The sequence below is a fragment of the Nycticebus coucang genome, chromosome 14 (assembly GCF_027406575.1).
Source record: "Nycticebus coucang isolate mNycCou1 chromosome 14, mNycCou1.pri, whole genome shotgun sequence".
In the NCBI taxonomy this organism is placed as follows: Eukaryota; Metazoa; Chordata; class Mammalia; order Primates; family Lorisidae; genus Nycticebus; species Nycticebus coucang.
In genome coordinates this window covers 33,221,556-33,235,359 of record NC_069793.1, presented here as the reverse complement: position 1 = coordinate 33,235,359, position 13,804 = coordinate 33,221,556, and the positions used below count along the sequence as shown (strand labels likewise).

The window sequence follows — 13,804 nt, the reverse complement described above, 5'->3', positions numbered from 1 at the left end:
TTTGATTTTAAGAATAAATAATCCTAAAACAGACTTATCAGATATTGATGAAAATACTACTATTTGTACTATCACTACATCATGCTACTACTGCAGCTAGTTAATAGGCAACGTTACTACACGCCAAGTACTATAAAAACATCATGTCCTTGAATCTTCACATTTTATGAAATAAGTAACTTTTACAAACTCTGTTTTTGCAGTCACCCAATTAATAAATGGCAAGGCTAAATAAATGTCTTTCTCTGGCTTCAAACTCCACCTTCTTCAGTGTTAGATTATATTGCTACCCTAATCATCACAGAAACCCTACAAGACAGCTATGATGTTTCCTGCAAAGACAGTAAAGTTAACAAGGCCACATATCTATTATACATTCAAAGCTGGTATTCAAGCTCCGATCTTTTTAACTGTAAAACATAAACTCTTTCCCCTCTGTCATACTTTATCCCTCTGTATCTAGAATTATTAACTAACTTTAATGTCACTGACTTTCCATTATAAAAAAGAAATTCTTGGGCATCATGGTTATTATTCAACATTTTTAAATAGAAAATTATTGTAAAATATTTGATAAATTAATACACATAAAAGATTAAACAAAAAGTTCCATTCCAGACAAGGGAGAAAAACAATGAAAACATATTTTCTTTCACATAATTACAAATTAAAGACAAAAAATTATGGCATATTTATGTGCCATTTTAAAAATTTATCCCAAAGGAACATAGGCAAAAAAAATCAAGAAAGAGAGGAGAGGAAAATACTTTTTAAAAGCCATTTTGTTGGTGATCATCTTATTATTTGCAGAAATGATTCCTACCCCATTGTGAATGTCTGTGACAGTGATTCCTCTAGTCTCTTTTTAAAGGAATAGCAGTGACACTAACAGGTGACCTCAAGTTAACCTATCTACACCACTTAAATAAAGACTGAATAATGAGGTAAGCTAAATTTAGTCTGAACATGAAGCAACATCATTTTAATTTTGATACTTAACAAATAGTCATAAGGTCTTGTATAACTGGAAGAGATATAAATTTATACTTTCTAACATAGCAGTAAAGAGACTACATTGAAATGTAAATAGCAAAATATAGGGTCAGATTTGGTGATAATTATAAAGTTACAGGTGTGACCAAGAATTAAGACATAGTCCTCAAAACAGAGCATGTCTTTTGAAACACTGTATATACCCTTCTAAAATTTTCCCATTTTTCTTTCTCTCTTTTCTAGATACTGATGCAAAGCTATCATATAGTCTTTTGGTCCTAGTAACAATTAAGCTATAAAAAAAAATTATTCCTTGCCATTTAAACAAGATATCTGACTATATATTTGTTTTTATATAAAAATATTTAGGAAAACATGTAAAGGTAAATAGTTTGCTCCAACCAGTCATATAAACTTCTACTAACTTTTAATGACTGGAAAGGAAAATCACAATCTTTAGGCTAAGGAAAGAGAATAAGAATTGGAAACTGTATGTTTAAAAAGCTAATCAAAAGCATCTATGAATACATCAATCCAAGGGATCTTGAGTTTATTTAATAGCATTAAATAAATAGCATAAATTATATATATTATAAATAGCATAAATAAATAGCATTAATGCTATTAAATAAACTCTGTAACATACTGTAGTTAGTTGCAGTCCTAAACTCTTTTCAAAAATTAACTTATTTAATGCTCACAGTAACCGTATATGACTAGTACTATCATTATCTTTTTTCCAAGATCACACAATTACTCAGTAGCAGAATTTAGACCTAAGCAGTCTCTCTCTAGTTACCACTGTGCTGTAATGCTTTTTATATAAAGGTACTAAACTAGAATCAAAATTTAGAAACAATGTGTACAAAGTAGCATGCTATGATAGAAAGAGCCTAGGTTTTAGAGACAAATAGACCTGATTTGTTATAAATTCTTAGTCAAGTCTTAACTTTCTCAATTTCAGCTTCATCTGAAGCTTCTCCATAAAATAGAGCAGAAAATACCCACATCAGAAGATCTGAAGTAACATCTGCTGGCACATAGTAGACATGCAATATATGTTAGCAAGTGGCATCTTCACTATTATTACTGAGAATTTGAACAGAGGTGAGGCTACAAAAAATAAGGTATACAAGTCTATAAAAATAATAGATATCTTTAAGTTTCTGCTGCTTCTTATGAAAGACACTGACAGAATCTTCTCAGAGGTTAGACTTTAGACAGACAAGAGGGCATAAATAAAGCTAGATAGTTGTTTGCTTTCCACTATGACCTGTGCTGTCCCTAGGGACTGTAAGTCGGGGTTTAAGTGGTGATTGAATGGCTTAGGGTAATTCAGTTATTATTCACTCATTCAACAAATAATGCAGGCACTGTTCTAGGCAGCCCCAGGGACACAGTAGCCAACAAGATAAAGTTCCTATTCCCATGGACCTTTTTCAGCAGTGTAAAAGATGGGGTGGAACAAAAAAGTAGTATATGTGGATATGTGGATACTTGAGCTTGGGAATTGATAGTGAAGTGGTATCTGGCAGGAAATAGATGATATCCTTGGAAATTTTGTCATATAATTAAATATCCATAGCTAATAAAATCGTGGTACCACTAGATTAAAAGTACTGCATATAAAATACCTTTTTCTCTTAAATTAGTAAACCAGTGAATTGGTGTTCTTACTTTAGTTATTAGCATTCTGTCAGACTTGTACAGTAATGATTAGTTACCCTTTATTGTACTTTTGGCATGCTTCCCATGTTTAATTTTATCATAGGAAAGGAACACATAGTTAAGAAAATTACAAAGTGGGGGAAAAGTTAAAATAGGGAAAATAATGACATGGATTCAAAACTGATTCTAACTTGTTATAATAAGACTTTTGCAAGTACAGTGATGATAATTATTTTTAAATTTGCATTTGAAATATTTTATGTTCAGCCTCATAACTTTAACTTTGAACTTGAAATCTTTTATTAACTTTAGGTTAATTAAAGTTTATTTTCATAATACCACAGAAAAAATTGACAGGCATACTTTGAAACAAACGTATAAAAATAAATACTAAAGATCTATTTTTAAAATACTCAAATAATTCACCATACATATTACAAATGTCTTAAATATAAATGTAATATACTCTTAATCAATTTTCCTTGTGATGTAGTAGTTATTACTCCTATTGTCTCTTGGTAAAATATAGTTTTAGTATCTACCCAAAGACATTGTACTAAAAACGTATGTGAAAATGGCTAAATTAAATACAGACTTTGTTACATGCTGAACTATAGAGTGAAGTGTCATTAGAAAGAGCAGAACTATAGGCTCTCCTATATTCGAGCATTACTCAGTTCCCAGATCCCTGCTGTGTAGTTGTTCCACTCGCCAAGAAGCCTGTTAAAGAGCCCCCAAGAGCATGTGTACAGCCCTCCATGTTAATAGTTAATTGGTGATGATGGCAAGATGAGAGGACAGCCGAACATGTGGTCTCTCAGACTCAAGCAGTAGACAGACCTTTAGTTATAACAGCAGCTACTCACATTCTCACAACTCAACTGTTCAAAACTCTGTTGTCAAGTAAAGGTTGTGGTTTGAAAAAAAAGTATGAAGTTACGTTTAAGAAAAATAACTAAAACTCTATTTTTAAACTCTTTCTACATATTATTTTTAATTATAAGAATATTATTTCAACTTCTAAAAACTTGAATATAAAGTTCAGTATTAAAAGTTGTTATATTTCAGCTACACAGAGTATTCAGCTCCTTTTTCCCCATTTATGGTTAGAAATGATTTTGTACTTCTCAAAACTTTTTAATGTGTTTTTTGCGAAGTGATAACTTTAAAGCACTTATAAGAGGATACTGTTTGATTTTTTTTTATAACCAGCAAGGTACAAAATTCTAATACTTTTATCTATTAATGGGAATTGGCTTGCTACTAGTAAAGTTTGTCATCCACCTCCAGATTATGAAAATATTTTGTGGCTTTTAAATTAATTTTATTTTTAATTCCCAGTGATAGTTTTGTGCTTGAGAAAAATGGTGACCAGTAACATAGACTATTTTGGGAAATAATCTTCTACAATATTAATGTAGTAGAGCTTTGAACCTACTAAAGTGATGGATACAGTATGTTTTTATGTAGAGAAATTCCAAAGTACCCTTTTACATCTATAAACTTTTTTGTTTTTTTGTCTTGTGATTTTATTAGCAAGGTAAATTTGCCATGGCTTATATATTTTTTAACACAACCTGTGATAGGTTCTTGATTTTTATTATTTTTATCAATTAAAAGCACTTCTACCTTAAATTGCCTGGAAATAAATATTGAAACACAATTGTAATTAAAATAAGGAAGTTTGTTTTGCTATATGAGGAATAACATTCCTTTCAAAAAGAAAATTTAATTTTTATTATTGCTTATTTCTATTCAAGCTGTCATAATCTACACAGTTACAGAGTTTTTAAATATAAACAACAATCTGATAAATTTCTCCTTATAGTAATACAAGAATGAAAACGTCTTTGACATTAGTGATCATAAAATATGAAGTAATAATCTTTCACTCTAGAATAATTTTAAGTATTTTCAGCATTTAATGTGTTTGCCTAGAGAATATTATTTGGTAAATTTTTTAAACGTTTTTATTTTTCAGAACAGATTTGAGATTTGAAACTGGCCTATAGCATCTTTTAATTAGTCATCATTGGCACTTGTTCAGTTAATAACCTTATTCATTTTTTATCATATAATCACTCCTTTACAATAATTTGATATGAAGAATTTTTCTCTGTCAATCTCATTGAGGAGAACTATTGCCAGCATTAGTTAGCTTAGACAAAGGAAAAGTCATTTTCTGATGAAAAGCATGAAAAAAAGGACCTTTTAATAAAAATCTCTTGGAAATTGAATAAGGTTTTATTTAGTGTATTATTTTAATGTATTTCCAAATTAATCTACAATATTAATGTATTAGAGCTCTGAACCCACTGAAATGAGTAGTACAGTATGTTTTTATATAGGGAAATACCAAACCAGCGTTTTCACATCCATGACCCTTTTTGTTCATGATGAGTACTTTAGTAGTTAAACTCTTAATCAAGCAATGGAGCACTTCAGAACTGACCACTAACATAGGATTATGAAATGTGGACTCCAGTGGCCTTGTGAATTTCTCTCAGTGTGAAATCTTTTATTCTTAAAACAAGAACTAAGAATAATTGCATGGTAAAAAAACAACAGACTTTCGTAAGTTTACAACTGTAAAATTTTGAAAACATTTTTATGTAGTTGTTGATGTGAGCATCATAGGAAAGCATAACACCACCTTGAGTCATAATGTAATCTATTTTAGTAGTTTTTTTAAATGTACTTTATTCAGAAGTCTATTTAAGGATGAAAATGATAGATTTAATCTCTTGATCAAAGCTATCAATTACCAAAGGATAAAGCTAGATATTCTGGGTGTTATTTTTTCATGAATTCTTTCTTTAATTAGAATATTCTCAACTGAGTATCTGCCTTTAATTTTTCTAGATCTTCTTAAGTACCCTGAATTTTAAAATTAAAAATTAATATGTTTAAAAAGGTTAAAAAGAAGCAATTTTTAAAAATGAATTGAATCATATTAAACCCATTTTAATTTTATATTTGTCAGATCCTGGTAACTTCATAAAAGTCTAGTGAGTTGTAAATAGAATCTGTTTTTCTTTAAAATAATAAATGGTAGAACTGTGTTCTAACCCTTCTACTGTAGGCTTGCGATATGCATCTTACATAAAAGCTGAATATATTTTAAATTATCATTAAGATTTGTGTTCATCTTTAAAAGAAAATAGTTTTATTTCAAAACCTTTTATTCTACTTACCCTAACAAAAGCATATTCAGTAGGCAATGAAAATCATAATTTTGGTTTAAAAATTTTTTTGGCTTTCTGTAAAATAACTTTGCGGTGTTACAGTATAAATTGTTATTCATTCTGTAGTTCCTATAATGGTAGTGATTATTAGCTATGTGGCTATTTAGGGCCAAACTTTTCAAATGTATCAGTGATAAAAATAGTGAAATGTCTCATCACAGTATGGAGATTGAGTCATCTGTTTGGGCATATGGAATCTTTGGCTGCTGGACTGCATAGTCTTTATAATGCCCAGTGTCCAAGCATGGACACAACTGTTCTGGGAGCAGAGGGGGAAGAGACTTATGTGTTCAGTCTAATTCAACATGGTAGAAGGAAAAAGGGAAAAGGATCTTTTAATTATTTCACTAGGATGATCTTCTACATCACTTTCTGTGCACAGAAAAGGAGTACAATTGTATTTAATTTTGTATTTATTTTACAAATAAAATTACTTAGCCTTTTATCTTTGGTGTTGTAGCTGTCTGAAAAATACCTGTGATGAAGTGTGAATTTTGAATTATTTCTATTTTTTTTTTTTACTTAGATGCACATCTTTCCTTAAAGAAAGATTACTGTCTTCATAAAAGAATTATGCTTATTTCTTAATGTTAAGACCAGATTTGCTTGTAACTATTTATGATTTAAAACTGGTTAAGTACCAGGTTAGATATTATGTCCTAATATTATGTTTTGACCCTTCACTATTAACTACATTGTTATTACTATATAAAGAGTTCTTGCTTCTTTAATAATGTTTTCACACCCTATGTAGTTAATCTTTAATGTTGAGAAGGACAGGGAGAGATTAAATTATCCTTGTAACCTCTTTCTCTTCCAGGCAGATGATGGAAAATAAAAGCTCTTAGCCACAAAATGTAACACTTAGAATTAATATTTAATTAGACTAGCAAATTGTACACTGTGGCTGAAAGCTTCCAAAGAGTTGTTAGTGCCACAATTGACCTACAGGTTTAATAATAACTCACTTCTAGAAGCAAGTGCCAGTTCAGCATAGTAGAGCCACTGTAAGAAAGTCCTGAGAGATTAAAATCAGCAAACCAAATGGCAGGCAAGGATTCCTGGGATGGAGCCTTCTGGAAAGCTGGGAGCTGGAATAGCTTTTAAGCCAGGATTCAGATGAGAACAGTGGGTGAAAAAGCTGATCCCTCCTGTTCTGGGAGCTTCTGGTTGTAGGCCAAAATTTTAGAACAGATTTTTACTAAATGTTTTTGCTGCAGCTATTAACTTACATTGAAAATCAAATATTGAATAATTTTTCTATAAAATTTAGCAAATTTTTTGTGTAAACATTAGTTCTTAATTCCTTACATATAAGTACATAATATCTGTAAACTCAGATCATTAGATTATCAGATAGGTTTGGCGCTGTACATCTATGCTGTTTTGCTGTGACATGCTGTTTCCTTGTTCCCTGTATAGTTGATTTATATGGTTCATTTCTATATTATTTCATTACGGGGCATTATGCAGAACCCTGAGAAAGAGATTGTGAAGTCTTTTGCCTAAGAATTCTTTTTCTTCAGAAAACTAAATGTATGTAAAAATAAAAACAAAACCATAATTCAAAGGTATTTTTAATTTTTAAAGGTTTTATATTATGAAACAGTGCTGTATTTGTTTATGCTTATGATATAATTAAATTACAAGATAAATATAATTGGACCTCCTGGTGAAGCATTGTATCCGTATATCTCTGACATATTTATGTGGAGAAAATAAGATACCATGAGTTTGAACATACACAGACATAGAATAGCAGCCTTAAAAAGGGGACACCTTACATAATTTATTGGTTATATCTTAAATAATTGAAGAAAAGCTATTTATTTGTTAAAAATTCAAGCAGGTGAGGACCTTGCCAGCAGAGGGAGTAGTCCTGTCTTCCGTCAGGTTCCCATAATTTTCCCACCTGCCTCAGCCTTTTTCCCAGCCAGTCTCCCATCTGGACCTGGCTCTGTCAGCCTGTTCCTGATGACAGGCTATAATTTTATACTCAATATGGGATTATATTCTAAGCTGATTTTAAACTTTAGTATCTTTAACCTGCCACTGCATCACAAACATCAGCTGGATGCTCTGTTTGATATTTGGATATTAGCATTTGTTCTTCAACAGGGCATGAGCTTTTGGACATCTGTGAATTGCATTTTAAGGCTTTCAAATATGAAGTAGTAAGAAAAGATTTCTGATTTAGGAAATTACTTATAAAACATTTTTAAGCACAAACTACAAATATCTCTGTGAATAGTTTCCATAATATGAAACTAGGTATGTAGAGTTATGAATAATGCCTAAAATAAATTTTCAAAATTATACCGTTATTTCCAGCCTACTCATTACAGTCTTTTTTGTCCATCCCACTTCTGAGAGTTGTCAGAATATGGAGGGGTTTTTTTTAATGTTTTATAGAATAATGTACTAAAAGAGAAGCAAAACTGATATAGATGTTCTACCAAAAATGTGGTATTTCAGGCCAGCATAAATGTAAACAACATTTCAGAAAATAAAATTATATGTTCTTAAAAAAATCCTTAATTATAAAGAACCAACATTTTCATACCAAAATTTAGAATGGCAACTGTTTAATCAGGTAGAAAATATGTTGCTCCATTACTTATTCCTAGTAAAATATGACATTTTGCAATTTCTTACATCATTGAGGTTAAGAATATTTGTCATTATCCTCTGTGGATATGTTTTAAGCTTTAGGCAAAAGAACTGAAATATATTAGTTTTATGATTTTCCTACATGAATATCAGTATGTGATGCTACTAAGAATATGTTATGTTTAGAATTTTTTAAATTTGCACAAGTTTTTCTACATTCTCAAATTAACTGACCTCAAATAAAGTTAAATCTGGAAAGATTTAATCCAATGCCTTCATTATTTTATTATAAATATGTATTAGTATAATTTTATCTGATAAAATTGTATTTTTTTCTTAAACTCACAATATGAAGAGAATTATTTCCCCACTATCAAATATTTTTAATGAAATAAAAATCTAATCTACAGAAGTAAGCAACAATTCTGGAAAGGTAAGGCAAGTTTATAGAAAGTTATAAGTTTAATATAAATAATCTTGTTATTTCACAATCTCAGAAGAACTTAAGCATGGAAAAGCAGTTACCTTATTAAATATCCCTAGGTTTATCCTTTGATCCACGTTTTGTTTTTTGGATCACATAAGAAAGAAATGTTATAAGTATATTCATGTTAATGTGCATCTCATTTTTTAGAAAATATTGAGGTTTTGAATGTAACATACTTGCTTTTCTTGTAGAAATACTTCTCCTCAGCATCCACCCCAATACATACATACATTTTATCATGTACTGAGGTCCAATATAAAGTAACTTAAATATTCAGGTCCTTAGCATTAGCTTAATAGTGCTTCATGCTATCACCGTCCCAAATCTGATATTTGTGTTGTACTCAAATGAGAGCTCTTCCTTTCGTATTGTGTTTCCTGTCGTTCTTAAGAAGTAAATTGGGTAACACAAGAAGTTATTCTTACTTAAGGCACTACATAAATGCTTTATGTCAATTGGTTTATTTCTTTCAAGCTTTTTGATAATTACGTTATTGATTAATCACTTGTTAAACCCTCTTGTTAAAAATCTTCCCTCTAAATGTATTTTGTATTGGTACAAATTGCATTTATACAGTGATAATTAAATCCAAGAAAATAAGGAAATAATCAGGGTTTAAAGGATTCTGATTGTTACTTAATAACTCTATGTATCCAAACTATTTTTATTAGAAAATTGTGGCAGCTTTATATGGCAGTAGTTGAATTTTTATCTCCTGATAGAATTCATAGTTTTGACTTGAAGGCTTTATGAGCTTTGAATTAGAAGAGAGCATTAAATTGATCTTCCCTAATTTAAAATCTGTTTAATGAATTTAGGGTATCCTAATAAAAAATGTGTTTATCTATCATAGTATAAGTACAAACAGGAAACATTCTATAAAACCAAATAGAGAACAATTAAAACAAAAACCTTACAGTTTTTTTGAGAAATTAAAGTTGAAATACAAAAGTAGAAGACTGACAATCTGATTTGCCTTGTTTATTTGCAACAGAATGTGACATATTTTAAATTTAAATGATTAATTGAGAAGTTACACTGCAGCAGAAAGTTTTAAGAGCCTTTTATGTAACTTAATACAATGCTATTTGAGACTGCCAGCAGACTCTTAAAACTCCTGGACACCAGTTCTCTTCTCTTCTGGCTTCTCTCCTAGTCATGTCTTGGCTACTGTCCAGAGCTGACAACTTTCACCCAGGAGTGAAGGCAGAGTTGTCTCGTCTAAGAAGGATTTTTGAGCCATCCTAGATTTTATATGCAGATGAGCAAGAAGGAGCGCTAGCAATATCATTGTATGTACTTGGGTGATGTCATTATGCCACATTATGTGCTATAACCATTAATTTACCAACACTGGTAAATTCTGAATGTTCTCATCAGATGTTCTTTATTGGAAACTATAAATAAAAACTTCAAAATTAATACAAAAATGATGTTCAAATTTAGGTAACTGATACACAAATACCTCTACTCCTCCATTTGCAACTCTGTACTGAAAACCAAAGAGGTTTCATATCTTGGCTAATAACATAAAAACATTTAGAATTTGTTAGGATGAGAATATGGATGTTTCAGTTTCAAAACCTCACGTCACTATGCTAAAGCTTTCTGAAGGCTGTTCGTTATGACAATTTATTATCCATAGTGTGTTCCTGATAAAGGGAATTGTGATTATTATGCTATTCAGGGTTTTTTAAGCCGTTAATTTTAAATCCTTTTAAGTAAATTCACCTACCTCTATCGAAAAGACCCCTTGGGATTAACATTATGATTCAATAGACCTTTTGACAAGAATGGTTTTAAGGTATTACATCAATAAATCATATTCTTTATGAATCTTGGAGACACAGCAGTAATCTATAGCACTTTTTAACTTTAAGAAAATGTACAATTATATGTCTACCTTTTGTGTTTCTATAGATAAATAGAAAAATGAGTTTATGATAAAAATAAAAACTATCTCAGAAACTTAGATTTTTAATCTTATATAATCTCCATTGCCTTTTATTCCATAGATGCTTTTCAGAAGTTTGTACAACTTTTACAGCTAATCTGGTTGCTACATTATATAAACTATTTGCAACATTACTATGCAGAAAGCAGTAAGGTCACTGTTACATACATATTTTATGGTAATAGTACCATTAAACAATTATTTATGTTCTGATACTACATTTAAGTTTTTAAAATATAATTTACTTTATAGTTAATAATAGTGGGTATTTCCAAGCTGTGGTTCTTGGAAATACAAGTAAAATAAATATATGAATGAGTTTCTGAGAAATTTTGAAATCTAGGCTGTATATGCCTTTTATATTTGGAATTCAGTAGGTTTACTTTTCAAAGTGGATAATTGATTTTTTTAATTTCCCAGAAATTACCTTTAAAAAGACCTATAAAGTTAATAAACATTCTACACTATACATGGTTTATTAGTAAATTTTGAGATTAAATGAAGGAAGGAAACTCTTTGAAATAAACAAATGTCAGGTTGACCATTTAAATACAGATTGCCTTGCTTATATACTATAGAATGGAAATTAATCTCATCTTTAAACCATATAATTTGTGTTATTCATATAATTGAGAAAGTCCTGGTTGATCTCACTAAAATCTTAAATACTTGAGTTCTAGCAGAAAAATTGACTTTATCATTTTAGATTCAGATATATTTAGCTACAAAGGCTTAGTCTTTTATTTATAGATAAAAGGAAATCTGACCTTTTTGATTAAGAAATATTGTCAATAGCCTGTATAAGTGCTTGTTCATCTGAGGGTCCATGACAGGAGTACTCTTCCCAGTTGAGATTATCCTAAAAATGAAATGATAAGAGCCCGCTGGTTGTTATCCAAGATTCTTCTTAATGGGGAAACCACATGGTTATTCTTCACTCCCACTTGTTCTCACCCTTTACTACCAACCCAGCCACACCCCACCCCCACCCCAACATTGTTCAGTACTCAGCACAATGAATCATTTTCAAGTTGACTCATTGTGAACTGTATCCCAGCTGTTGGAATGTCTGGCAGACATTTTTGTTTGGGTGAAGAATAACTGGCTGAAGCCCAACCTGGATGAGTTTGATATAATGGTCTTTGGCTAAAGAAATATTGAGAGGAACATGTTTATGGCCTCTGAAGCCCCTGTTATTCCTGGAGTAGGACCATCCCCTGTGGCACAGAACTGAAAGTAAGGAATCAATCTGAATTATTTTCTCATCATTGAGTGAAAAATAGCCTTAGAAAAAATAGACATTTCCAAATTATGTTTGCTTTTCTATATTGAGAATGCCCACGTGATTGAAAGTATTAAAGACAATTAAGGATAACTGTTTTTACTGGTTCTTTTTAAGTGCACTGATTCAAAGGTGGAAACATTTTTTATATAAGACACATTCCAATTTATGGAGCAGTTTCGAATACTTGCATAGGTGTGAATTAACCAGTCATTTTGACAGAATATTTGGTGACACAGTCAACTATGTATTTCATACGGAGTCAGGTAACATCGACCAGCCCTCTTTTATTTTTCATTCTTATGCAGTCTTTATAAGAGGATTTTAGAACCAGAGGAATTCCAGTCAGCTCAGTAGTCAATTGTATTTTTGGAAAATGAAATCTTGGCTTATATTTGGCCTCTTTTCTAACAGGGGACATAGTAAAAGACTGATAAATTTTCTTGACTACTTAACATTTCTCTTTTCTGCAAAGATTAGTTTTAAATTGGTGGGTACTCTGAATAGGAGTTTCAAAATTACAAAATTTTACAAATATTGTCAACATATCTAAATCTTCAGAGCAAAAAAATGGGCTAAAAGGAACTTCTAAATAAAATACTTTATTTAAAACCCACCAGGTTATTTGATTTTTTTTAATATCCCTAAAATTCTGAGCATTTTAGAACTATTGCTACTTAATAGCTTGGCATACTATATTTAGAAACATATTGCTATGTTATTTCAATCTAGCAAAATGCAGCATTTATTAAGATATATTTAGCAGTATATTTCAGTTAATCTTGGGTTGTATTGGATTAAAAGGGTAAGCTACTGATCTAAATGTTAGTTATCTACCATCTTTTCTTTGCCTTTATTGTTATCCCAGAGCCAAATGGCAGCATCTGGAAGGAGAAAAGAGAAGACTCCAGGGCTAGCCATTTTGCAGTCTCTTAGCTAGACCCTTCCATGTTTCTAATATGTCATGGAGGACCTCAGCTGTTATAGGCCTGGGACCTAGTCCCAGCTTACAGATGACAATGGAACCTTGCCTTATACTTTATACTGTACTATCTACTGTTTCTGAATCCTGCTGCCTGCCAGATTTCCCAATGGGCAATTGGCGAAGTAATTCAAATAATAGTGTATAAAAATAAAGACAGCCTTGCTCCTTAAGACAATTAAAAAGTAATGAATTTATGGTTTCTACTGAAACTGACCAATTAATGTCTTCTACCAATTTATAATTTCCCCTCAATTCTTCGAATTATAATAGCTTAGCTGCATGGGTCAAAATTTTCAATTAAGGGAGTATTTTCATCCAGTTTTCAGCCTGTGCTAGCTTTAATTTTTTAGTTATTTCTCTGTGTCAATAGTCTATCTCCACTAAAATTCATCATTGAGGTGGCATAGTGGCATTGTATAGATGTTATATTTTTTTTAACATAACTGTTTTGTTTTCACGTTTTGCAGAATAAAGCAGTTATTGCTCGTGTTACAAACTTGTCAGATACAGTAGTTGGTCTGGAATCATTTATCGGTTCTGAGAGAGAAACCAACCCTTTATATAAAGATTATCACGGTAA

At 30.9% G+C, this 13,804-nt stretch overlaps 1 protein-coding gene across 3 annotated transcripts in view; it reads left to right on the top strand.

Moving 5' to 3' along the window:
* The window catches only part of ELP4 (elongator acetyltransferase complex subunit 4), a 229,989-nt gene that overhangs the window by 87,186 nt on the left and 128,999 nt on the right, over nucleotides 1-13,804 (top strand). For all 3 annotated transcript variants that reach the window (XM_053562866.1, XM_053562863.1, XM_053562864.1), the window contains exon 8: nucleotides 13,692-13,800. In XM_053562866.1, coding sequence (XP_053418841.1) covers nucleotides 13,692-13,800 — 109 coding nt within the window. The remainder of the gene's footprint in view (nucleotides 1-13,691; nucleotides 13,801-13,804) is intronic.